Here is a 27773-nt window from a genome sequence, read left to right as displayed (position 1 = left end):
GCAAATGAATGAGTGTGCTGAGAAGTAATGTTCAGGTGAGGTCATTGAAAACACAATCACCCCATTGAGAAATTGTGGGCTTGTGTTGGGAAACGAATCTATCAAAGGCACATGGAACATGTCTGAAGCAGTTCATTTAGATCAGTTTAATAAAACATCAGGAAAATATGGGTATTTTTTTTTAGCTTTGCGTTTCTTTTTTTACTGCTAGTGTGTGTAAATGTATTTGAGCAAGATTTTACAAGCAATCTGCACAGCTCCACTATAAACTGAAACATTTCCAGTGCAATCATTTGTAAACAATAAAAAGTGGCTGAAAGTGGAAAGCGCAAATGTTGATTAGTCAAAACCTAACTTACAGGAAAGGTTAACTGTAAGAGCTGCTAAATATCTAGTCAATAAATCTGAATCAAATACAATCCACTCTTGTTGGAAACAGACATGACCTTAAACCTAAATTTGAGCATTTATATGCTTAAAAAGAACTATAAAAAAGGTTGTTAAATAGATCATATTTAGCCACAAAATAAAACCACAATCAGCACGATTAAACAGACACCTTTTTTTATCTACATGAATCTATCTACTTCATCTAAGTTAAAGATGAATCTGAGCATAAAACCTTTTTCTAACCACTTTAAAAAAAATAAATGGTGGACATGGAGTCATAGTTTACTTTGGTAATTTATTTTGAAACAGTGTGTTAAAGCTAACTAGCCCCTAGCTCTCATTGTGTTTTTTTTTATACCTGCTTGCAAACTATTACAGCCTCCAAAAGGGAAGTTTAAATAATACAGGAGTGAATTCAACAGACACAACATGGCAATTACAAAACACATACCTAAGACTTTGCTTAGGGGGAATCTCAAGAAATAACTGCATGATTGCTCTCAAACTTTGCTTATAATGTTGCTCTGGGAAACATGAGATGACCAAGCATGCTTTACTTGAATATGTAACTAACTAGGCTAATTTTGCATTTAATCCCATTACTGCAACTAAGAAGTTCTACTGAATAATGGCTGAAAAATACTGGATAAACAAGATTTATTGATCTGCATTCATCACTGAAACAAAAAAGAAAACATTAATTGAGGTTAGAATGTGCACCACCATATATCTCAGAGACATTTGTTTAAATGCGCATCTGGTTCCACATCTCCTTAAGACACAAGTTCCCAACCACAGCCCTGGAGATCCTGTGTCCTATACATGTTTAAGCTTTCCCTGCTCTTGCGCTCCCCCTTCAGGAAAGCTCGTCAATTAGCAGATTGGTTGAATCAGGTGTGCTGAGGGCAGGAAAAACATGAAAAAATCTTCAGGACGATGGCTGGAAACCACAGTCTTTAAAAATTACAATTATATGGGCAAAGAGGAAAGCTGAACCATAATTAGCAGCACGTGCTTGACAGGCTGACATAGAAGCCCTTGCATAAAATCCTGAAAATGGCATCAATCCAAAATTGTCCAAAGTAATAAAACCAGCAGAGACGCTATGCAGTTCATCCAATGCTAAAACCTTTGCACAAAGGTTGAGCCCACATTGAAACTGGCTGCGGTGTCCAAAACCATCAACAAACATAAGCGCAAAAATATCTTGTTTTACGGACAGCTCCAGCACAACTATCCTCTGCAGACGAGCCTTAATATGCAATTTGGATGATGTTACTTTACGTTGTTTTGCATGTTCAGGAAGGCATTGGTAAATTTCCTTAAGATGGTCCTGCCAAAGTGCTTTATTGGCACGTGTTCACCATTTCAAATGTACAGTAAAGCAAGTTCCTCCATCACCAGCCAACAAGAGCGCACACTATGGCATTTTTCTGAGCATGTGCACAGTGTAGGATTGGGTAACTGTAGCAAACAGGTTGGTTGTCCTCTGGTAGGTCCAGGCAGGTCCCTCTATCCAGCTACATAAAGTCGTCAGAGTCGTTGCCATCCTGTTAAAAGATAATCAGAAATGTACAAAAACACTTTGAGTGAGCAGATGAGCAGGGTTGATGATAAATACTGAAACACTGTTCAATATGAGCCAGCTAAGTACATGCATGTCTTGCACATCAGTGCAGGGTAGGCCCATCAGTTTCATATTGTATAGGTAGTGTTAGCTCAACAGGGCAATGAGGTAAGGAACACAAAGTGAGTAGACAAAGAAAGTACCTCATTTGTGGTCATGTTGTCACTCTTCATGAGGGATGAGTAATTCCTACAACAGAAACGGTCCTTTTAGCTGCACTTAGTTACATTCAAATACTTCCCAATTAACATAAACATGTATGTCATTAACATAAACAACAGAAAACCTGTGATCAGAACAACACTGGAACTTCAAGATTAATCTCTTGGGTTTAGTATGTAACAAGTTGAACTATGAAATAAGATTTTTTTTTAAGAATCAGTTGCATGTTTTTCCACAATACCTTAAATCCTCTAGTTCTTTTTTCCTCTTCATTTCTTCCTTTTCTTTCTTTTTCATTTCTTGTACTTGAGCTTTTTTCTCGTTTCTCTCCTCCCTGTCTCGTGACTCTTTCTCAGCTGCAAGATCTGGGTATCGCTCATCTTTTGTTTTTTCCAACCGATTGATGATTTCATTGATTTTCTTTTCTACTGCCACAGTTTTCACCTGTAAATGATCAGCATTGTTATTTATAATAAATGACACATGCTACACTTTACTGATCATCGATTTAAACACCTGTTTATTTCTAAATAAAAACACTTTAGTTAACTTCAATTTCAAAAGCCGGTAATCAAATTTTTCTGTCAAAATTCATTTTTATAACACCATTTTCAATCTCTTTTAAAGAATTAAACAGGTCAGTTTTAATTTTGTCTTTACAGACTGCTAATTTGTAAATGACATGAACTTGATGATTGGCTATTCTGCACTTTTACTGCATAGGAAAAGGAGGAGAGAAAGAGAAAGGGGGGGAAGAAAAAAGAAAAGAAGAATAGAAAAAGCAGTCTGAAAGACTCAGTTTAAGCGCAGCACAAATGAACAGAGCAATTTAGTCTCCATTCATGGGCTGTATGATTGAAGAATGAACAGCACATTTTGAAACAACCATTTATATGCTGTTTTTCCATTATATGGGCCCTTTTAAAGCATTCTATTTCTACTGCCACTGCAGTCGTATTTCTGTTAAGTTCCAATAGTTTTAAAGTTACCTCTTTCTGACGGTAAAAGCCTATCTGGCCAACATCCATGTCCCCAGTTTTCTTCAGATTGCCCCATGGAGTGTAAACAACATTAATGTTGTTCATTTTGCATCCTGTCCATAATGATGCCATCAGTCATTAAAGCAAAACATGATAAAACTAGTTCAAATTCAGCTCAGTGTTCAAACTCTTCAATGAACATTACCTTGAATGCTGTTGTTCTTGACTAGTTGGGCACAGTCAATCAAAACTTCTTTAGGTATGTCATCTATCGTATTCCCCTTTAAAAAGAACAAATCTCAATAAAATGCTGTGAAACAAAATCAGTTCATCATCAGTTTGGTGAATAAACAGCAGGTGAAAAACCACAATGTCTACCTTGGGCAGTCTAAGGTATACATGGGCAGAAGAAAGTTTATCCACATGAAACCTACAAAAAAAACAACAAAAAAACAGATTCATGTAAGAGCTACGCTTGCTTTTGTGTTTTGACTGACTGCATCCTTGTGGGCACTTTTTAGGATGCAATAAGAAACTTCTAGGCTCTGTTGTCCTCACCAAATGTCTTCAGGCCAGCCATATTTTATGAGATCCTCATCTGTAAAGAAACATTACGATTAGTATTAGTTACGACTGCTGTTTAAGAGGAAGTAAGAGGAAAGTCTATGTGAGTAAACAAGCACTTACTTTCATATTTGTCTTTTCCCATGTAGATGGTATAGGGTGGTGAGACAACTGTGAAAAAAGTGCCAATGTTACAACTTCATAACACTGAAAATGCTTTAACATTCTTAACTCATATTGCCTCAGAATAACTCAAGATTGTATGATTTTCTGTGTAATTACTGAATAGGAAACCTTAGGAAATTAAGGTCACAGTGTTTAAGATACTGTCCAGTACCAAACAACATACATAAAATGTTTACCTATTTACCTATAATTTCTACAAAACACCTTCCTGTATAAACGTGAGGCCTGTTTGATATAGGACTGGTTACATTATGCAGATGTGTAACAATGTGGGGTTGCATATCAAGAGCCCCTCAATTAACCAAATTATTACAATGAAAAAGGCTTGTTTAATATGAAAACCTGCAGCTGCATATTATGTACATGTTCAACCCACCTGTATCCACCCATTGACCTAAACATGAGGGATACATTGACAGTATTCCCACTAATACTGTTAGGTTTCAAATGTGTTCAGTGATTAATGTAACAAATCTGTTATCATATATTATAGTTCCTATAGTAAAGTGAACATCTTACTTTCAGTCTGTTTAGCCTCTCTAACCAGAAGGCAGGAGTTTGGTTCATCCACAGAAACCATCAATTCATATTTCACACATTCAATGCAAATAACAAAACCACCCAGTGCTACAAAGCACCGCTGTCTGAGTAAACCACATTAGCTAAAGTTCTCCATTGCATTTTTTGCATTTCTGCAGAATCATGTCTGAGGGACCTCATTAGAGGTTGGTAAAGTATCAAAAAGCAAGTACTGTTAGTTCATTGCAATGATGACTGAAGTAATAGTTGGTTAAAAAAGTACCTTTGCCAAGAATCAACTTAAGGAAATGTAAAGAAATAGCAGATGGAAAAACACTAATGAATTAGACAGTTCTAGACGTGCAGTGGAACAACTTCCAGTCCATCCAGCATTTGGTACGTATTAAGAATCAAGTCCTTCACGAACTGAATCAGGTGTTGGAAGGGCATTAGTAGACTGAAGCATCTAAAATAACATTAAGAAGTGAGGTGTAGCTGAGCAAAGTTAAACACACGCAAAAACGAGAGTCTAAACGTGCAGGACTGAAGTTGTGTAGCTCTATACTGAGGAAAGAACAAGTCTATGAGAAGTACATGGAGCTGAATATTTAGCTTTCACTTCATTTATAAAACTGATTTATTTCATAAACCTATGAAAACTGTCTCAGTGTCTTCAGTAACGTTGTGGTTTCGCCTCTTATCTCGATCTGGTCTCTTCTACATCGTGCTCCACTCACCGGCGCTTGTGTAGTAGAAAACCATTTTCGCTCCAACCAGAAGCTTTAATGAGGAGTACAGGTCAGCTGAGAGAAAAATGCAATACTGCTTTAGCTCGATAAAAAAAAGCACGTCTACAGAAGCGTTTTTAACATCGTGGGACTGTCACCAAGCTACGAGCTCAACTCCACACAGGAAGAGATTTTCGGCCTGCAGGAAGGGACTTCCGGCGCAATTTCCACTTTGACTTTTATTTAGAATAAATATTCATTAAAACACAAAAGCAATACGTTTAAACACATATAAAGTCACCTTTAATAACAACCGCAATTCTATAATATTTATTTTAAATTCACAAGGGGTCATTCTTTCATCAAAGTAAACTTTAAATATTTATATTAACGATTACATTATTTATTGACCGATTTTAACATGTTTTTTTTTCTCCATGTATCCATTTCTTTTTACGGATCACACAACTGTGTGGTAAATAAATACATGAATAGGGTAATATAAATAATTAAATTATGTAAAACAAAAAAGAAAATAAGGCAAATTAATAGAATATATATTTTTAAAGTATTTTAAATAAAAACGTAAAAAATCTATAAAACAAAAACCTCAAACAATTAAAATGTAAACAAAAATGTAAACACAATCTACAGTTAATTATTTTACAGGCGAATGTACTGTGGTCTACAGTAAAAGTCTTTTCCGCTCGGACCGCCACTCTTCCGCGCGGACTTCTCGGCTTTGGCGCGCTGTTCAAAACCTGAAACCCGCCGAGCTTCAGTCCAGCAGATCCGCGGTTTCCCCTGAGAGAGAACAACTCACTGCTGACCGGTCAGCTAGTACTGCAAAAACAGCGTCCTATCAGTGTATCAGCATAAGTCGTGGCTGGTTTTAACTGTTCAGTAAGTTTCCTCTTCGTTTTGGTTAGTTCGCGGTTTGTCGGTGTTGTGCTGGTTGTTGTTTATCTTTATTCGCGCCAAGAGCCGCCGAGCTAAAGGCTAGCCCTTATTATGGGGGGCTCCAGTAGCAGTGTTGAAGAAGCTCTTGAATAGCTACCTTTTTAAAATGTAGTTAGAGGTCTGTTGTGTCTTGTGGCGTTATTTGTGCAGCTTTATATAGCTATATATATATATAAAAAGGTAGATGACACTTCAGGGTGTTTTCGATCCAGTAGCTGAGTTGAGCTAGTCTAGAGAGTATGTGGCCGCCAAAACAGAAGCCGGGGGTCAGATGAAGTAACGCCTCACGTTAGTCTCAGCACCTTCTCCTGTGCTCCCTCTTTACACCCTGTATGTGGAATCAACACCTTTTATTTATTTAGCTGTCTGACACATTCACCTGGCTAAGGTGGCTAGCTACGTTTCCTCGACCTTCTCCTCTCCGTGTTAGCAGTTCAGTTCACCTGAGAAGGTCGTAAACCGCTCATTACACTCAGCTAGATGTTGAGTGTGGAGGTGATGCTAGCTAGCACTGGCTAACTTACAGACTGTGGGGTTTCCGGAGCAGAGTATTCTCCAAAGAAAGGAAAACATTACTTATAGTCTTATTAAATATGAGAGGTATGGTAATGGTACTCGCATTAAGTTTCTAATGTTGTGATTAGATTTTGTTTATTATGTTGGCGACCATATCTGTACTGCTTTTATTTAGACCTAGAGGATCCAAGAAGACAAGAATAGAGTGCTGCTAGACTTTACATGTACTGTGGGTTCATTACTTTTGGTCATTTTTATTTTAATCATTTTTTTTAGGTTCAAATTCTGAACTTTTGCTTAAGTTTCTGTTCTTTTATAAATTTGTACTCTTATTTGAGATTATTTCTCTGAAGCTACGGTGTTTGGGCTTGGATATGGATTTACAGGACCGGTAAGGAGGTTGCACATGGGGGTAGAAATGGAGGAATGTAGGTTACTAACAGGGCTATAAAGAGATGTTTGTGGTGTTGTCTGTTTACCTGTCAAATAAAATCATGAATTATATTTGTCAGGTAAACAGAAGGTAATCATGAAGGATTTTATCCTCATATTGCTCTTTTCTTACTTCAGGTGACATGAAAATGTCGGCCAGCACAACAAGGAAAAGGAAACACCCGTCTCCAGATTCTGGAAGGTAAGTCGTTTTTCCTGTGATTTAGCACTAAACTGTATTCATGTTTACTGTTCTGTTTTCACTTAAGTAATCCAGCAAATTCACTTTTCACAGTAATCCAGCAAAGAAGAAAGTCTTGAGACAGGAGAATTATTCAAGGAGAGCGTCACCCAGACAGAAGGAGAATTGCCTGTCTCCGCTGAAAACTCCGAAAAGGACACGTGCCCCATCACAGTCCCTTAGCACGCCTAAAAAGATGCCGAGGGCCTATGCTTTGGAATCCCCTCCTAAAAAAGCTTCGCCTCTGAAAGCAGCAGTGGTAGCAAGAGCCTTTTACAGCAAACAGAAGCCGCTGTACCTCACACCTCTTGAAAGAAAACTGTTAAAGGAAGCCAAATCACCTCCACCGAAACCCAGCAAAGATCAGTCCGATCTATCCGTGCCTGCAGCAAAGCCCGGCAAAACTAACAAGCCTAAAAAGAAGGTTATTGTAAATGGCCAGAAGTCCAATTTAAAAGGCTACTTTACAGCCAAGCTGAACTGCAGCAATTCCTCCAATCCAGATTCATCTTTAAAGGTGGCAGAGGTGAAGAAACCAGTGTCCATTACGTTCGGCAGCTTGAAATCCAAAAACAAGCCCAGAATTGTTGTGGGTGCTGCTTTCTTTGGCACTGGTAAAAAGCCCACTTCAATGTATAAGGCACATGTACAGAAACTGAAGCCCAAACAGCCTACAAGCTTACAGAAACCTACCTCAGAAAAACCCACAACGGAGAAAGAAGTGGTTGCAGCGCCAAAGGAACGTTCTCCAGTGCGTCAAGCTGTTTTCATCAACAAATCAAAGCCAAGTACTCAGTTGCCAACACCCTTTGATGACCATGTTGCTGAGTGTAGACCAGCACCATCAAGTCCTCAACCCCAGAGCCCTTCAGGCATCACCAAGGAGTTAAGAGTCATTCTAAGGAAATCTGTGTCCCCCATTAAATCCTGCACTTCTAATGTGGAGGAACAGGTACACTTCAAGTATTTTGCACATGTAATTGTTGTCTGTTTGTGTGTGTGTGTTCTGTCTGTTTATTGTTTAAAATGTATTTTTCAGAATTTACCAACAAACCCTGGTTCTGATACCGTGTTAGACCTCAGTGAAATTAACCCTTCAAACCATGACAGCTGTTCAGACAACGGTAAATAGCTATATTGTTTTAAGTGTTTGTTTTAAACTGTATTGCATTTTCACAAATAATGTAACTGTCCATTCTGTCTTTTTAGAATCGTCAGCTGTATACCCCATTTTTGGTTCCAAAAGGTAAAACAAGTGTACATATCATATAGCAACCTTGTTTCTCCAAAGTAACAACCTTACAGAGGGAAAAATGACTAACTTTCATTGAAAGTCACTGTAAAGAGACTTTGTCCCAAGTCGTTTTGGAGCATTTCTTTTCATAATTAATTTCTGCCACAATGTAAAGAACTTCACACACAATGTCAAAGTTTAAAAACTGCAAAACTGGACATACAAGGTTGTGTGTGAGAGTTTTGGACATGGCCTTCTGTTTATGTCACACAGAAGGTTGTGGCATTACTATTAATGTTATTTACTGTTTTAGGTCTCAGAAGAAAGGTGGTCTGTCTAACCCTTTGAACTGCAGCACTCCGTCTGCCCTTACTGGCCCCTCATCTCTTTTGGCCAAGGAGAGGAGTGCCAGGCGGAAGAAGGAGCTGAAGAAACAGAATGACGATCAGCTGGTCATTGTAAGTAGATGTGATTGTAAGTGAGTGAAAACAAAGCAACCTGGTTGCTGTGTACTGATGGTATTCATTTTGTGCACAGGATGCTGGCCAGAAGCAGTTTGGGGCCACCACATGTGAGTCCTGTGGAATGCTGTACAGTATGGACAGTCCAGAGGACAACTTCCAGCACACACAGTTCCACCAGCGCTTTCTGGACACCATCAAGTTTGTTGTGAGGAATCAGTAATGTCACTTGTTTTATGTTTCTTTGGTATTTTTGTGAAATATTGATATTATTGTTATATAATTTGCTGTATTCCTGTTGTACCACATTCCATAAAGGGCTGGAAGAAGGAGAGAGTTATTGCCGAATTCTGGGATGGAAAAATCATTCTGGTCCTTCCGGATGATCCCAAGTATGCAACCAAAAAAGTATGCTGAATTTAAAACAGTTACATTTGTTAAAATATAATGTATTGTAATATGAAAAAAAACAAGCATACATAGTTTTACACTCGCCCTCAATGTAGTTGTTGATCTTTGAATTCTGGTCAAACTAGCTAAGGGTATTTTCTGAGTAAACAGCGAAGCACTTTTTATTTATTTATTTGTTTTTTAAGTAGCTCTGGATAAGAGCGTCTGCTAAATGCCTTAAATGTAAGTGTGTCCAAATTTGCTTCTTTGGTTTTTAGCAGTATGCTGTAATTATTTGTTTTCAGGCAGAGGATGTGAGACGCATTGCAGATTCTGAGCTGGGCTTTCAGCAGGTTTCCCTTAGCAGCCCCAAGTCTGCCAAAACGTACTTATTCATCAACAGTGACAGAATGGTGGTTGGCTGCTTGGTTGCTGAGCCTGTAAGACAGGTGAGAGTATTTATATATATATATATTGTTATATAATTATTATTTATTTATTTACTTCCTTCTTGAATTCATTATCTATTTTCACTAATTGTCAAGTTTGGTGGTGTTTTAATTGCGAGAATTAATTCACAATTGTAATGTCAGTTCCTGTGTTGATAGGAAAGTCACTAAGATGAATATTTGTCTTTGTTTTTGTTTTATTAATTTACCAGGCCTTCAGAGTGCTAGAACAACCAGAGAAGCCCAAAGACATGACCAGGGAGGACTTCATGGAGCGACACAGAGCCTGGTGCTGCTCCACTGTCCCTGAGAAAGCCATTTGTGGAATCAGTCGTATATGGGTGTTCAGCCTGATGAGAAGAAAGGGCATTGCTACACGCCTGTTGGACACAGTCAGGTGAATGCTCATTTCTTGCTCACACCTAAAGACTGGGGTTTCAGCTTCCAGCTCACCTGCAGACAGAAACCCCTCTAGAATCACATCACCCCTCTTTGCGGTACATGGGTAATTCCTTTCTAGCAAATTGCACAGGTGTCTTCTTAGTTGTCTGGGGAACCATTTAGATGCTCATAACAATACTACTGCACAGTCCGGGACTTTTTATGGATTAAATCTGACATGTGAATATTTCAATGTTTTAATGTCAGTCATAAATGTATTCAAAGTGTTTTGTGACTGCTAGTTCAGTGCAGCTATTTTTCAGTATTGGTACATTATATTGGATGCTTTTTAAATGCCACTTCAGATGTAGTTTAATAACAAATTTTCAGTGTCTATATACCAAAGAAACGCTGGACACAGAATTGATGTCTGTACGCAATTGACCTCCAACAGTAATTTGACACTCTTGACCCAGGTAGTGAAGACCTTTTAGTAACCTGAATATTAGTGCAGTGTGTTGGATCTGAACTCCTTCAGGGTTCTACATTTCCAGAACCAGAAAGAAATTATAGATGCTTTCCATAACTACATGTTGTCTTCTTTATTTTCTCCTAGGAATTCATTCATGTATGGAAGCCACCTGACTAAGGAAGAAATTGCCTTTTCTGATCCTACCCCAGACGGCAAGCTCTTTGCAACAAAGTACTGCAACACACCAACCTTCTTGGTGTACAACTTCATTGGCTGACTTCAACAACTGATTTACTCTTATCAACATTTTATACTTTTTAGACTGAAGTGTTATGCTGCTGTTCTGTTTTTGCTTTATTTCATAATAATTAAATTCAACCTGCTGTTTTTCCCTGACACGTTATGTATGCTCCTGGTCAAAATGAGGGAACGTGTGAGCCAAAAAAACTTTAGTAGTGGAATTACCTGTAAATTGAATGTGAAGTGGTTGAATTTGAGTTCTCGTACAGGTTAGTTTAAGGTTCCAAAAGGATTTGTGCCTGAGAAAAAAATGACTTGAGTTGTAAAGATTCAAATAACATTGCAGAAGTGAATGGTGGTTATGTTCATGTTTAATGGTGGTTAAGCTAATGTTAAGACAATTTTCAGATTCCATTATAGCATTTTCTTGTCATTTGAAAGTAAAGCTGTCACCCTGAATATTATATCCTTTTCACTTGTAAATATTTTAAATAAACGTTGCTGCTAAACTTGGCATGCTTATGGTTCTTTATGGCCTGTTCCAGTGATTGCAGAATAGTACAAAAAGGGACAACCATACATAATAATTGCCAGAAATATTGGTGCCTCTGCATCATTTCACCTTCATTGATGCAATTACAAATGCTTTGGTATTCACATGTCTTTTTTTGTTTGCATTAGAAAAACAAATGAGAAAATGTAAAATATGGAATAATTCCACCCAGAACTCCAGGAATGCAATGGCCAAATAATTGGCACCTTTTTCAAAATGGTAAGAAATAACTGGATCCATCATGTGATGCTGTGTAAGTTTGTATTTGTGGACAATAGCAATAGTTGTGAGCAGAGGGTAAATCCTCACTAATCAGAAGGATGCTTATGCAAGAGCATTGTAGAAGAGTCAAGTCTGTTTCTTCAGATAATTACTAGTCAGATAAGAAATGATCAATAATCCATTCCTGAACATCATGGAAAGAAATACCACTTGACTGATAGTAGGTTCTATCTGATATTTCTGTGCTGGAGATATAGAAATCATATTTTCAACCAGTTTAAATAAAGTTTATTCAATCTGCTCCATTTCTGGAGTTCTGTGAGGGATTAGGACTGTTTTCTGTGTGAATGTGTCTAGTTACTTTTGCTTGATAGCTCATGTAAGTAATGGTGGTTAATTGATTAAGCACTCAAAAACTGTCCTGTTTTTCATCATGTTTTTCTCACTTAATACAGTTAGACACTTTTAGTAAAATATTATGCATTTTCACAAGAACAGTTCCAGTGCAAAAGGCTTAATGTTGTCTTTTCATACAAGTGAGAGATGTAAGTTACAAAGCCTGTGCTGGTATTCCAATAATTAGTGCCCCATTAACAACATATGGGGAAACTGAAGGATCCCATTGCCCAAAAAGTGCAGTGAGTGGATTTTTATATATATATATATATATATATATATATATATATATATATATATATATATATATATATATATATATATATATATATATATATATATATATATTTTTTTTTTTTTTTTAACAGCAGTAGATTGGGGGGACATTTTAATCTGAATTGTGAAGGGTACATGTCCCTCCAAATATATGTTGACTATGACCTGATACAAAAGTTAATATCCAGGAAATTCCATTTATTTACAAATTAGGTCCAACCAAAAAGAAGAATCCAAATTTGATTCCATTACAATAATAAAAACAGACAACACTTACAGGACAGCTTTGAAAGGCACATCTTAAAATAACAGGACAGGAAAGAGAAAGACAGACAGTTCATTTTTTATATGGCTTAAGTGAATATCCATATTAGTCAATGACAATAACCTCATTACTTTTGTCATCAAGCTGACTGTTAGACTCCAGCACCTGAACAATGTGTGCAGCGGAAGGTCTTTTGCAGGGGTCCTCCTCAGTGCAGAGACAGAAAAGCTCCACCATCCTCTGATAGGCACCCCCCAGAGTGGCTGCATCCAGTGGAGGCCGGGTCCCCAGTCTCTCGTAATATGCATCTTCATCAAAGTCATCCTCATCGAAAGAGTCATCTGAAAGGAAGAAAGAAGGTCACTTTATATTCCTTAGTCCCAGTCGTAGAGTAAACTGTCACTTTTCGTTTTAGTGGTTTTCAGCTTTCAACATACCAAAAGAAAGCAAAGCTGTGTCAGTGACTTTCAGTCACACAAGACCAGGCTCCTATCAGAATCCCTACTGAGGTGAAAACTTCCCCAAGGGTCATATGGAGCTTTTAATTAAATGCTTATTTGTAAACAGCAAAAAATGCACACAACAGAATTATAGAGAACTGGTATTTCTTGCTCCTGGGCTCCCTCTACAGTTGGGAAGTGCCACCCCTCCGGCACATGTTTTTGTGGAGGAGCTGAGAGATACAGAATAGTGACTAGAGGGAAAGAAGCATTGTGGCCTGATGCAGTAGTAATATTTGTGTAAAATCCTGTATTATATTACACACGTGACACACAAACGTGTGTGTTTAAACAAAAAAACAAATGCCATTCCTCCACCAAAACTGAACACAGGAAGAAGCCAAGTTCCCAATCTACTAAAAAAAAAAAAAAAGGATGAAACCTGTGATTCTCAAAGTTAATTTTCAGAAACTTACTGGTAGAATTTAAGGAATAGCAAAAATATTAAATATTATAATTTTTTAAATATAATATATTAATTAAAATATTATATAATATATATATTTACATGTAGTTCCAACAGTAAAGCTTTGAGGACATTTTTAAATCTCTCTGTATGGTAACTCCTCTGATATCAGGACTGTTGCAATGGCAGCAATCTTCACTTGCACCAGTGTACGGATATAGGAACCAGGAACAGAAAAGACTTAAACAGAAGCATCAACACCAATGAGGCACTGAATTTAGCCTGTAGATGCTAAGAAATGGAAGGGTAGGGTAAGTAGTACATAGTATAAAATGTATAATTAATCAGTTTACCATCATCTCCATCACCCTCACTGTCCAGCATCTCCAGGTGAGGCACAGACAAAGTCATCATCTCCCACAGGGTGAGTCCATATGCAAAAATATCAGCTTTGTCAGTGATCAGCCCATCCTCCAGGGCCTCTTTGGGCTTCCATGGCTCTGTTCCAATATAGCAGGCATCTGGATTGCTTACTGAAAAGAGAAAGATTAAACGGAGATGTTAAGTTTTTAAATATACGCTGAATAAACCAACACATCAGAACACTTTACTTACTCTGCATATTCTCATCTAACCGAAGGGACACGCCCACATCACAGATTTTGATGCTTTCAAAGTCTCCTTTAATGACAATGTTGCATGATTTCATGTCTCCGTGCAGGAGCTTTTTTTCATTGTGCAGATACTGAAAGAAAACAGGAATATCTTACCTCAGAGGAACTGAAAGGCATTTGAAACTTAAACTAACAACAGAACACAAAATTGCAATAATTTTGTTTCATGTAAATATGTAACAGTGGAAAATACATTTAGAAATGTATTGTATGTAAGTTATTTATACCATACCTGTAAGCCACAAGCTACATGGAGGGCAACTTTTTCAATGGTGGCAACCGGAAATGCCTGTAATCCCTCCTCTCTCCTCTTTTCAATCAAGTCATTGAGAGACTGTTCTCCTCCATACTCCATAGCCAAGCATTTGGAGCCATCTTTTGCTGTGGTAAAGGCTCTGAAGCCTGTCATTCAGAAGGCAGAACAACAATACTGATTACCGAGTGTAATCAGCTGAATTGTGGCTAAATAAAATTAGAACTACAGCACATGCGGACATTTTTATATTGGCAAAAGCCTATAAAATGTTAAGAAATGTCTTGTAGATTGTTTCAATTATGGCGGCACTAACGATAGACAGACAGACAAATATAAAGCTGTAATTACCAACAATGTTGGGATGCTGCAGATCTTTTAAAATCTTTGCCTCTTCAGTCAGACGCTTCTGATAGATGTTTATCTGCTTCTTTGCACACTTGCTGTTGATCTTCTTTACAGCCCAGGGTGAATGAGTCTGTTTTCCATTTCTGAAATAATTATTTTTATACATACATAAGGTTACTCCAGCTGGTAAAGAGTAACGTTTTACATTTTTTGTATAGTACTCATTCAAACAGCAGCGGCAGATCTTGGCCAATCAGAATACCTGTTCATAAGATAGACATTAACTCCTGTGCCACATCCAAGCTTCTTCATGAACGGAGAGGCTGGGATATTAACTGGAGTGCCACAGGCACTAGCTGGTGAGAGAGACAGAGGCAGAGACATGCTGAATCTGTACTGTACAAAGACTATCGTGTACTGATAAAATGTTTCATCCATAAAAGGTCATCTGACTCAAAATTGAACAAATCAGATTTCTGTGCAATCCTGAATTAAAAAAAAAAAGTAAAGACTCGGTTGTGATTGGCACAAAACATAACCGATGAACATACTGGAAACGCCCTGTTAATACAGTAGCTAACTACTGTACTAAACACACACTTCCTTCATTTTTCAGCATAAAAGTAGAATATTTAAAATATATGTGCCAGCACACACTCCACAAGACTGTGTAAAAGCCTCTGATGAGCAGATCATGGCTTGTTGATCATGGAAAACACAAGACTGTGCAGAGCAGCGAGGCTACAGGACCAGGACTGGGTCACCTTCTACTTTCTCCTTATTGTATCTCTAGCTACACACAGAAACCCGGGTACCAGACATCCACACATAAGCAGACTACAAGCTCTAACGCCAAAGGGTTAAAACTGCTTAAAATGTTAGACATTTGCATTATTTGTTAGAATACTAGCTATATCGCTAGCTAGCTAATTCACTAATTATACAATATCCACGAGATGTGATACAAACGTGGGCCTGTCCTGTTTCTGTTGAACATTAAACATATACAAACACAACATAAAGAGCATCACAACTTAAATAAGCAATTTTTTTAGATTTAGAGGTGTGTGTGTGTGTGTGTGTGTTAAACCCGTACCTGAACTCTTAACCCGGGTCGGTTTACAGGGGGTTTTGAAATTGGCGCTGCTCTCCATCTCACTACAGTTCACAAATAAGAAGAAAATAACGCATTAATCATCCATTTCCCACAAGAACGACTCATTATTACTCACCCAGGGAACATCTACTCACACATCAGTGCGCTTGCTATGAATTTAAAGCAGAATATGGGGGTTTAAACCTGTTTCTCGCTGCGGGGTTTCAGCTGCTGTTGTTGTGGGTGAAAATCGCGCCCGTCGTTCAAATCCTGCCGGTCGGTTAGGCGACGTTTAAGAAGTACGGACTCCGCGGAGGGACAAACCGCAGCGAACGCGTTTGGAAAAGCAGTGTGAGAGAAGCGCTGCTCGCTGTAAGTACAGCTGTATGTGTTTCAATATTTTTGAACAAGTTCCGAAGCATTTCAGATGTATCGGAACTTGAATATGGACGAGGAAAATGTTATTCGCGCTTGTACACGTAAGCAAATGTTCAGTGGAAGGAAATACACTAGCTATATGTCCTGATGTTGCAAACGCACACAGACAGCTGGTCTAGTCCCTGCAGAGAGGGGGATGAGGTGTCCCACAAAGCGGTGTTTAATACCCTGACTTAGGAAGAAACGACGATTGAGCAGGTGTCCCAGTACCTATGTGCATATAGTGGTGATACTTTGATTGAACTGGTATTAAAAGTTGATCTTGATTTTGTATGTGTCAAATGTTACAAGCATAAATGACATTTTATTGAATTCCTGATATTCAACAAAACAAAGTCTGTCATTAAGGTTGTAAAACGTGTTAGATACGTTCAAGGCAGCCCGCAGAAATATGTCTCAATGTAGGTCTCCTAAAAACACAATGGAAAAGTTAGTCTATTTTTCTTGGGTATTTTTACTTGGGTATGTCACGCAGGCACGTTCACCGACTGAACCCCTGTCTGTAGCAAGCAGGCAGTGACCACTAGAGGGCGGCGTTTTACAGCTCTAACAACAGGGGCTTGGCTTACCTGCTTACTGAAACGCAGACAGGCAGCGGAGTGGGCATGTGTGCTCTGAGAACTAGTGGAAGATTTAGGCACAGTTTGTGAAATGTCATGTTTTACGACAGCCACACCTTATAAGACATGGCCCATCGCGCCTAAGTTTTGGTATGAGTTAAGTACACGTACAAAATACATGTAAAAGGTTTGGAGCCATCTGCTCAACCAGTGTTTCCTCTACAATCAAGGGTATTACGAGTGAGTTTGCCCCCTTTTGCTGCAGTAATTGTCTCTACACTAGATGCTGGAATATTGCTGAGAGGATTTGATCGTAGTACATTTCTGATGTTTAGTTCTGGATCACAAAACCCCCTCTGAAATCATTATAAAAAAAAAAAAAAAAGATTTCAGAGCTCATTTTAATATTATTATTATTATTATTATTATTATTATTATTATTAATTTAAGTTTAAATGTGTGAGTGTGAAGAATATTTAGACACTTTAATGAATGTCCACATAATAAAAAAAAGGTGCTGCAAAGAGCTTTGAAGTCAGTTTAGAACAGGGCAGCCCAAAGTGAGGCCTGCAGGTCCAGGTGGGACATTTGATTTGGCCCCCCTGAAAATTACCTCAACTTCACCCTTAGCCAATGAGAGGACAAATTAGTTTTTTTTTTTTTCATATGTTGTTTATAAATTCTCCTTTATTTAAATGTTTCTTTTAAATTGTATTTAGATAATGAAGGTCATTTAAACTGTAAAAGCTTCTTCACCCTCACATTTCTGTGTTCTAGCACAATTCATTATGCCATTGCTCAAAGAACCCTTTGTGGGCCTTTTATTTTTAAGAGTGTAGAAACAAAGACATTTCCCTAAATCTTCTTAAACAAAGCACAGCCATAAACCTGGCGAATGTGCAGGAAAAAGAAATAAAAATGTCTGCCAGCAGAGACACGTGCAAAGTTGCGACCTTAATTCCTTATTAGACTCAGTCCAGAACAGACATTTCATAGTCTGGATCAGTTTACCTGTTTACGTCTCTGATGGTTGACACTCTTTATTTTACAGACTGAAAATGAACTGAGTTCTGTACAGTTTACTGAAGTGGTTCCCCTTACTAATGTAGTCCCTCAGCCAAGACATTTTGGAGTCTGACGTTTGCTTCTTTAGTTTAACACTGGAGATACGAGACTAATGAAAATGATGTCTAAGTGTGTTGCTGTGTTTATAACCAAGTGGGAACTAGGAAGCTTTCTGACCCCCAATTGGTAAAAATCTGATTCCCACTCAGAGAGTCAGAATTTCTTAAGAGCTTCTCCAAGTTGCTTTTCTGTGAACATCATGACAGCATTGCAGTGCCCATAGCTTGTTTTTGAGCAGACACATGAGTTTCTGTTTGTGTGTCATATTGTCACAGTACGTCCAAATAGTTTAAAAAGATAACAACCTTGTTCCCTTCCCCTGTAAAGTACATTTGTTTTGAACAGTGACGATATGCTATTTGGTATCTTTGCAAGATTACTTGGAGAAATATAGGCTGCAGGCCTACTGTGCAAGAGTGGACTTCATTTATCAAACTGAGTGATCATGTCAGCTGTTAGTGTTCTCAACTGGGCTGACTGAAGGATGCTGTACATCTATTTGTAAAAGAAGTGACGACCTAAATAAGCAACTCTAATTCAAACACTTTATAAGAGATTTATAAGAGACTTTATCAAACTGGTTTAAAGTCAGAGCTGGAAATGTCTGTACATTGGGCCATATCTGAGGCACACTGTATTTTTGTACTGTTTTGAAAAGGACTTTCTCTGCCAAAATGTGTCACTTTCCACTCCTCCTTAAAAAAGATTATTTTTTAATTTAGAACATTTCATTTCATGATCTTTCACTATAAAATGCATAAGGTTTATTCAATTTAATGTCAGAATTAATGACTAAAGAAATGTCACATACATGTAATCTGATCATTCAGTATAATTCATTTCTACACTTGTAGAGGTAACTGTGTAGTGATAGCACAGTTTAAGTTCACAGCAATTAGGTTAGTTTTTCCCCCTGCATTTTCTCAACCTGAATCTGAACCCATTGCACACATTATTATGGAACATTAAAAATATTGACGTTTTCAGAATTAAGCATTGCTATCCATATCCATTTGTGCGGAAGGACAAACATAACTTTTCAATTGGCACTAAAGTAAGGGGCGGTTATACAGTTTCTATACTGTTTACAACGCTAGTAACTAAAAATAAGGGATTTCTCAGCTCAGTCCCATGTTATATTTTACTTGCCACATATGCCCACTTATGACATTTCTTTGGTCAACTGATATACCAGAAAATGATTTTCTACAGTAATAAAGTCTAAGTCTACCGTGTTTGTTAAATGCAAGCAATTAAGTTCCCCATTTGTGTATCTGTCTCTTTCTCTGTCGCTTCCTCCACAGGTGAAGCTGCTTAGCCTTGTAAATCACATGATGACTACTGACGAATGAGAATCCTAAAGTCATTTAAAAGTCATTTAAAAGCTGGAGCCAAGTGAGCCACTGCTATCCTCTGTGCTGGGTTATGGGGTTTAGGTATATTGCCGGGTAGATCCTAACATATTAAGGTATTGCCGCTTGTATTGGTGTGTGTAGTTTGCCAGCACACTCCTAAATCCAGCTTTACGGCAGGCTGTGTCTCTTATGTTGGGGGTGTGCCTATGTCTGGTAAGTGTTGCTAACACACTCCAACTCTGTTATGAGAGGCTTGACTTTTATTTGTGCTGTCTGGGGTTTTGAACAGGTAAGGGAAAACTGATGCAGTTCACACAAGGAAGGACTGCTCTGTTCTCTAGGCTAGAGGATGGGTACCACCTTGTGATCTTGTCCAAAGAAGTTGAAGTAATTGACCTTTTTTATCTTTCCAGTTTTATTGTGTGAAAATGTGTAATAAATTCTTTTGTTGGAGCTCTTTCCTTTCCTCTTGCCTTGCCTTTTCATTGTCCTTAACAACTGCAAAATGTTTTCAGCCAAAGATGGAGTATGGTTGTTTTGAATGCCAAGCTTAACTGCAGAAAGTGTTTGGCAGTGTTAACCTGTGATTTTCCTATAACCAAAACAAAAACTAAAGGATTTCTGAATGTAAGTGGGGGTATTTGAGGGCTGCAGTTTGGACTAAAGCAGTAGAACGGTCCATGGTTTCATGCACACAGTAGCCAAACAAGATGGCTACCTTGTTTCTTTTCCAGTCTCCAACAAATGATGTTTCATGGACTTGTAAATTGCAAAAGATTGTCTTAAATGCACTGTATGTCTAGTGCAATACTAAAGCTGCAAATCTCTAAAACCACACACATCTGACAAACTGTGGATTCAAAACAGTCTGCCTATGTGGACTGCATGAGCAGGACATGCACTACACTATATTTAAATGTTGACAATGTTTAGGTACTATGTCAAACTCTGCGGTTTCCCATGATACGAGTCATTTAGCTTAATAGGAAAGACACTTACCCTTTGCTGTTCATGAGATTAAACTGAGAGCTGTGCTGGCCCACTGTTGAGTACAACCAATTTCACTACAATTCCCAGCAGCCTCTGGTCATTGCCCTAGGACATTTCCCTGTAGTGTGAAAGCTTTATTTATTTCAAATATCAATAAAGTGTGAATGATGGTTTCTCACACACTCCTGCCTGCACACCTTGATGGAATACACCGTAAAAACAAATTCATGAAGCAGAAAGAAAGTTGTTCACAGGGGCATTTCAGTCAGCTCGAAATAAATGGGCTAGTAAAGGCAAACAAACACTCCGTTGCAGACCGTCATTAGCCGTATGGGACACTGGAGAGCAGACCAGGGTTCCAAAGAACATCTTTGTAAAAAGATGATCATTAAACAGCAGTGAGGGTGTCATTTGAAACCCACTCTACAACCATTCAAATGATCTCTGTAGTATATGATGCTCTTGAGAAACTACTAGGCCATGTTTTTCTTTCTTTTGTGAGTCTGAGGCGGTTTTCTCATTTCATTAACTTTTCATGTGTTAGGCTTCAAGGGCTTTGGCATATTGTGTCTGGTAAATGATCCTTTCATAATATGCCCTGAGCCAAAATGAAACAAAAAAATCTTTTTGTTCTTAACCTGGTCAAACTGAACATGGTAACAAAGGCTCCTGGTGTATAGTTGGTTTAGAGTCAGCAGAGCGGTTGAGCTGAAAATGAAAGAGATGGGGACAGTTACTGTATATCCTTTAGATCATACAATGGCACATGTGGAAGATGCAAAAAAAGCCACTGGTTCGGAGAGTTTACCAGAGATGGGTGAAGCTGTAAGGTAGCATATATGCTTGTATCAGCATTTTCTCCTCCAGAAACAGCCAGGAAGTAATGTGGAACACCATAGCTGACACTAAGGTGGCAGTTTAGCCAAATATTAAATGTACAAAATTTTCCATATATACCCAGTTTGTCAAGGCATGTTTAAAGGTATAGATTTTGGGGGGAAATTGCTTCTTTAATTTTCTAAAGGAGCTACAAGACTGAAAGAGTACATTTGGAGTAAGGGAGGGAAGGGGGGGGGGTATGTGCATTTCCATCACTTCAGTAGAGCAGATTGGATCTCATACAGTCCAGTCAATAAATGTTAAATGCTTGTACTGTGAAGTTTGTTCTCTGTGGTGATGAATGCACTTTTGTGTTGCTTCCTGCAGAGTTAAATTATTATATTTCATTTATATGTTTATGCCACTTCATTTTCCTCTCTGCAGGAGTTCATTTATGCTGTCAGTTTTACGTCTTTCCTCCCTTGGCTACGAAAATGGATTTGTAGCTTGTTATCAGTTTAGGGATTTCTTGTTCCATCTTTTTTCTTCTTACAGACAGAGTCGAACTGAAGTCTTTCAAAGGCACTTTGGGATGGATTTTCATTCAGCTAGAGTGCTGACTAGGCCTGTAGTTTGTGCCTGTGCCTCATAGCCTGCAGGTACACTACAGAGACAGATCCACTGTAAATGTGTATGTGTGTGTGCAAGTGTGTGCATTTAGATTAGGGGAGGGAAGGGGGTAAAGAAAAGCTGGAAAGCTTTCACATTCAGATATGCGCTCTTTTAATCACGAAGGCATCCCTTTACACAGAACATATGAAATTGCTTCAGACAGTTTTTGAAAAGGATTGCAGTGCTCATGGTCCCAGAAGGTGGTCGTGCTTTAGGCTTTGTTGGCTGAAAGCCTCTCAGCTGTACAAACTGAGGTAACACATGCTCTAATGATACTGACTTCAACTTAAAGGATAACTTAATATCTTTTTGCCCCTGGCTGGATCTTTCAGAATGTATTTAGATTGTTTTGCTGTTAAGTGAACCTTATCACAACCATCTACTGGCAATTCAGAGGCATTTCTCAGCGGCAGCTCGACCAGGGCGGCTGGCGGATGTCTTGAATAAAGGCCATATCATTAGAGATGACATGAGCATCTCAAGCTTTTCATATAAAACTAGTTTGAAATGACTTTGCACAATAACATGCAGATCTCGCATTTCAAATGGAACACAACTCAGACAGTGCGTGCACAAAAATATAAATAAACGTTAAAAACAAAATAGATCAGATTCTGTTTCACATTTCATACACCAGTACATCTGCCCGATTTCTGCATGTACTGAATGTCGACACAATTTAGAAATTATTATTATTATTTTAAATCTAGATTTTTTTTTTTTTCATTCATTCGGATCAGTTGACTGCCATGAACGACACTGGGGAAACTGATCACTCAGCATGAAACATATCAGTGTATCACTCATACACTCTTAAAAGCAGCCAACATAGGTTTTTTTTTCTCCAAACGATATACAGTACTGTGAAGCCAGAGACACCTTTCATTTATTTCATTTCCAGTCAAAGCACTCATTAAGTGCAAGGTATGGTATTTCTGAGGAGATTAGATATAAGATAGCCCACTTGTTTAATGAAGGAGAAGATGGAAGAGAAGACATAATATAAATAGATTCAAATATACAAAAAGAGACCGCTAACAATCAAAAATGCCCCTATCAGATGAACAAATAGAATTCATATTTAGGAAAAAAGAAAAAAATCAAGCTTCTCCTTCACTTAAGATCTGAACACACCCACAGTTTTTTTGTGTTCATCCTTCCTCTGTAAGAACAATACTCATCACTGTGGATCTGAAAAGATGTGGAGCTAATCACAAAGATCTTTCTGAGAAAAGTAAACAGACTAAACAGAGGAGCATTCGATCAATTCGATCCCAGAGTCCAGACCTCAACATCCTTGAATGTGTTTAGGATGTCTCCTGACCCCAGACTGAACTTGATAAAGTACTCTATCGATGGCTGTTCTGACTGGAAATGAAACTGATGATAGGTGGTCTCTGATTTTTACACAGTGCTGCCCAAACAGACTATAACATTCTTGTTTAAAAATACTTGCTTTCCTTAAAACCAGGTTTAAAGGAATAGATCAGTCAGAAATGCTAATGCCAACAGTGAATAACCACCCATAAGCATGTCAATGGCATTATGCTGGTGGTGGTTACTAACCTCAATTCATTGTTAAGCATGTTAGCATATTTGGTTGAGCTACTCATTTAAGAGAGCGAGGAACAGGCGAACATTGCTCATGTTCACACTATCAGTCTGTGACGACACTTTAGCTTAGCATGCTTAGCAACCTCTCTTAAACAGGAGAGCCTTCATCAAGGACTTTGCACCTCCATGTTCTCGAGTAAGGTGTCCCTCTTTAGAAACTTTAAGGTGCGAACTGACCTCCAGACACCAACATAATTGTCACTTAAAGACTGACTGGGTTGCTCGTTCTCCAGAAATGCTGGTCTTTCTAACTCTATGGACTCTGCTACTTTGTTGTCATGGACTGGACTCAGGTCATTGCCACTGAACGCTCCACTCAGGCTGCCATTAGCGAAACTTTCCAATTCTCCATCAGCTTTTGGGGGTGGATCTACGTATGGCTCTCCAGGTGGTTCGTCGTCCTTGGCTGCCGCATCCATATCCTGATAGTTGAGTTTCTTCTTGGTCTCGTAGTACTTCACCACGCAGTAAGTGATAGAGCCAATGGTGTTAACTACTACACCTGCTATAAACAGTTTGGTGGGCTCCACATCGCTGAAGGCCAGCATGCCCACAGTAATGGTTGCAATGCTTTTAACAACTCCCACAAAGCTGGTGGTCACGGCCGAGTTGATGTAGGTGCAGTGCAGTGTGGTGAAGTTCATGGCACAGCCAATGAAGATGCAGGAGCAGAAGATTCCTGTGATGAAGGGGTTCTTCCAGCCCTCAAACGTCCACATGTCAATGGCATCCATGCTCACAAAGGAGCAAACAAGCAGTACAGGGGAGGCCACTATGGCGATAGTGTACTGCGCAGTTAATGGGCCATATTCGCTATCTGCTCCAGTCTTTTGGATGAGCACGAGGTAGGAAGCGTGGATAATCACAGCTAAAATGCCTGTCACATAGCCAAAGGGGTCACCCGTGAGGTCGCCAGCACCTGTAGCATTAACACAAAAGCACAAAAATTTTAATTAGTGAGAATATATCAGAACATAATGTACTAAAACCTAACTAGGGCTGGCACAAATCATTTGTTAGCTACTTTTTAAAGCCAAAAAAGCAGTAGCACAAATCGGTGGTTAATAAATGGCATTGTTTTTCAAGAGGTCACTGAAGCTAAAAGAGCAAAGATGCCTAACAATATCCAATGTGTAACACTAAATATGTAAGAATAAGAAACCTTCTCTGTGCAAAGTTTGTGATAGTGCTCATTAACAAAGAAACGCTTGGGCTTCATGCCTCATATATTACGGCAGGCCTGTTAGCAGCATACAGAACACTTATATGGCAGATTTCAGTTCATTTGCACCATCACCAGTATACACCTTTAGTACAGCTTTGCTGAATGTACTGGATAGACAATTAAAAAGGTCTCACCTTACATTTATTTAAGGAACTTTGCCCTTTTTTTGTTGCAAACTTTCAGTTTGTGCTGAAAACGTTTACATATACGAAAGCAGTCTTCAAACATACAAAAAAAAAAAAAAAAAACAGAAGCTAAAGTGGGCCAGTGCAGTGATGGAAGTCTGCTGCCCTGTAGAATTCAATCCCACCACAAATCTAACACAGCTAATCCATCTCTGACTTACTGTGGGATCTAAATGTTACAGCAGGTGCATTAAGAATGAAGGTGATCAGACAAGATGTTCCTTTATTTATGTGATACATATACTTGAATAATAATGCAAGTGAAGTGAAGTGTACTGTGAGAAGACCAAAGCTCCAGTGAATCAGCCAAAATCAGCAAGGACATAAGGAAACAATAGACATAAATTTTCAGTTCCCCACTCAAACATCCACTAAAACCAGCTTCTGTTGCTAGCTGGTTTTAGATGGTGTAAGTTGGTTTTTGCTGGTCACAGTGGTTGGTAGCCAAGCTCGATATCCAGCATAAATCGGTAAAACCATCACAAAAAGGTGCTTATGTTGGTTGACCACTTTGGGGCAAGCTGATTATGTCGGTTCTCCAGCTTGGGGCAAGATGGCCATGTTGGTTAACTTGCTTGTTCAAGCCAGTCATGCTGGTTAACCAGTTTGGGTCAACCTAGTTATGCCTTTCTACCAGCTTGGGTCAAGATAGCCATGTTGGTTGACCAGCTTGATCAAACTAGTTATGCTTTCAACTGGCTTGTTCAAGCTAGTTATGCTGGTTGACCAGCTTGGGTCAACCTAAATCTGCATGTAGAACAGCTTAGTTATACTGGTTATGTTGGTTGACCAACTTGTCAAGCTGGTTATGTTAGTCAGCCAGCATAGTCAAACTTGCAATGCTGCTCAACCAGCATGGGTCAGGGTAGTTATGCTGGTCGAACAGCTTGGTTGTGCAACACATGCTGGTTGAACAGCTTAGCTGAGCTGGTCATACTTGTTGACAAGCTAAACCATCAAACTGAAAAATAGCCTTTGCTGGTAAACAGCTAGTGGCTTTATGAAATGCACAGTCCAAGATCCTTTATGCTATAGAATTCACATACAGGCTTATGCTAAATGTTAGATAAGGCACATTTACATGTTATGGGCTCCTTTTCATATTGTGTGTTAATCACATTTCAACTAAGCTGCGTTTCAAAATCTGAGGAGGAGGCAGCATATCTTCATTACACTGAAAAGGGCGATGCATTAAATTGATGTGATTCAGATATGGGCATCATTTGCATAGGAATAAAAAGTACAGCTGCAGGTAGGTGGACATAAGCGTGCTGATACAGTTGATAGAGTGTGATTCATTGATTTTTTCTGCACGTGAAAAGTTTCACAGGTCACACTTTGGCTAGTATTTCCTTCACAACAGTTTTATTTGTGTTCACACTTGAGTCAGTTGATTTTACGCATGACCTTTCCCCACTCCCCCCACCGTAATAACAACAGATATGGACGCTGTTTTACCTGCCAACGCTGCCCCTCCGGTTGTGATGAGCACCGCCACGACCACCCCAACACTGGGCGTCCCGTTCCTCAGCACACACACTCCGATGCCCAGCGTGACCAAAGGCAGGCAGCGCTTGAAGACCACGTACATTGGCAAGCTAAGCCCCCTCAGAGACCACAGGGTCAGCGTGGACTGCAGTGTGGACAGCACGCACACGCTGGCGAAAACTTTGGCCAGGTGCAAGCTGAAGGGCGGGATGTCCACCTTGCCCAGCCTGCGCAGAGTCTCGAGCGTGAGCGCCGCCGTGGTGCTGGTCATGCACTGGATGAGGGTGAGGTAGGTGAAGTGGTAGGTGGTGATGAGGAATTTCAGCAGGATGTTGAGGGAGCCCGAGAACACTCCGTGCGCAATGGCCACCGAGATTCCCAGCATGCGGCCCTTGCAAAGTTCCGTGGCGCGCTCCATCCTCACTGGTTATACACAGAAACGACCTTCAGTAAACTTCAGGGGCTGTTTTTGTTTGATCTCTCCCTTAATAGTGTCCGAGTTTACAGCTTAGGGGGCAAAACCAAATCTCCGCGCGCACCTTCCAGCCTTCCGCTCGAAACGCCGCATTAAACCGCGCACAGCACGCGCGCCCTACTGCACCCACACGCTCCAGCCATCAGCAGAGTGAATCATTTCGCTGAATGAGGTGTCGGGGGTGGGGGTGGGGGTGGGGGTTTCCTGCCGTCCCGTGCGTCCCACACGCCATCCAGCCCACCGTGTGAGAGCCAAGAGGAATGGTGTGTGCGGGATGCCCCCCTCCCCTTCCCACATTCATCCCCTCTTTTCCTGCCCCCCGCCCTTTTCCCTCTCTTTCAACCCTTCCTGCGTAACGCCCCACCACGCCGGAGACTCGCAGCTCCATCGGATCCATGACTGCGAAAGCCCCGTGAGCGGATTGCATGGGGCTCCACTGCAGCCAATCCGCTTACACTCATCGACTTGGGTTACTTTTCCTTCTACTTTTAATTCGCCTCGCCCCCCTTCTCCTACCCAAACACGCTTTGAGGAGCACAGTGTGCTTTAAACGCCAAACACTCCGCGTCTCTACTGTAAGAGTGACACTGCAGTTTACCCTTCACTTAAGAATCGGTAATCATTTCCATTACTGCCGCTTCAGCGCTGAGCAGTTGTGGTGATACTCTAGTCAAACAGCCCATGCCTGCCAGATAGAGGGAACTACTGTTCTCCAGCTATTTCTGGTAGCAATATGTCAAACGTTTCTTAACCTTTAACATCCTTAAAACAATGATTAGATTTATAAAATAAAGCCATTATTTAAATGATTTAAAATCAAAATACCATCATAGAAGTCACTATTTCAAGATATTACAACATTACTTAAACTAGGTCAACATTTTAGAAAAGTAAGTCTTTATTTGG

General features: G+C 39.4%; 4 protein-coding genes across 4 annotated transcripts; 1 reads left to right on the top strand and 3 right to left on the bottom strand.

The window, feature by feature from the left end:
- Positions 1-131: 131 nt before the first annotated feature.
- On the bottom strand, positions 132-5347 carry ccdc25 (coiled-coil domain containing 25). The gene is made up of 9 exons (XM_072656592.1): positions 5166-5347; positions 3847-3894; positions 3718-3757; positions 3538-3589; positions 3365-3440; positions 3169-3272; positions 2421-2623; positions 2161-2206; positions 132-1940 (listed from the first exon to the last, which is right to left on the bottom strand). The coding sequence occupies exons 1-9, from the start codon at positions 5188-5190 to the stop codon at positions 1911-1913; spliced, it is 624 nt and encodes a 207-aa protein (XP_072512693.1). The 5' UTR covers positions 5191-5347; the 3' UTR covers positions 132-1910.
- A 642-nt stretch (positions 5348-5989) lies between these two features.
- Positions 5990-11428, top strand: esco2 (establishment of sister chromatid cohesion N-acetyltransferase 2). Its single transcript, XM_072656591.1, has 11 exons — positions 5990-6059; positions 7203-7266; positions 7360-8257; positions 8345-8429; positions 8515-8551; positions 8853-8997; positions 9077-9208; positions 9319-9408; positions 9696-9839; positions 10052-10236; positions 10837-11428. The coding sequence occupies exons 2-11, from the start codon at positions 7208-7210 to the stop codon at positions 10967-10969; spliced, it is 1908 nt and encodes a 635-aa protein (XP_072512692.1). The 5' UTR covers positions 5990-6059; positions 7203-7207; the 3' UTR covers positions 10970-11428.
- Positions 11429-12489: 1061 nt separating this feature from the next.
- Positions 12490-16158, bottom strand: pbk (PDZ binding kinase). Its single transcript, XM_072656590.1, has 8 exons — positions 16126-16158; positions 15922-15983; positions 15088-15181; positions 14829-14968; positions 14457-14626; positions 14166-14295; positions 13904-14083; positions 12490-12985 (listed from the first exon to the last, which is right to left on the bottom strand). Exons 2-8 carry the CDS (start codon positions 15977-15979, stop codon positions 12750-12752), a joined length of 1008 nt encoding a protein of 335 aa, XP_072512691.1. The 5' UTR covers positions 15980-15983; positions 16126-16158; the 3' UTR covers positions 12490-12749.
- A 7443-nt stretch (positions 16159-23601) lies between these two features.
- Positions 23602-26810, bottom strand: slc35d3 (solute carrier family 35 member D3). The gene is made up of 2 exons (XM_072656589.1): positions 26363-26810; positions 23602-24413 (listed from the first exon to the last, which is right to left on the bottom strand). The coding sequence occupies exons 1-2, from the start codon at positions 26808-26810 to the stop codon at positions 23602-23604; spliced, it is 1260 nt and encodes a 419-aa protein (XP_072512690.1).
- Positions 26811-27773: the final 963 nt, after the last annotated feature.

The sequence above is a fragment of the Salminus brasiliensis genome, chromosome 1 (assembly GCF_030463535.1).
Source record: "Salminus brasiliensis chromosome 1, fSalBra1.hap2, whole genome shotgun sequence".
Lineage (NCBI taxonomy): Eukaryota > Metazoa > Chordata > Actinopteri > Characiformes > Bryconidae > Salminus > Salminus brasiliensis.
Note: the sequence above shows the minus strand (reverse complement) of the source record. Positions and strands in the feature narration are given on the sequence as shown.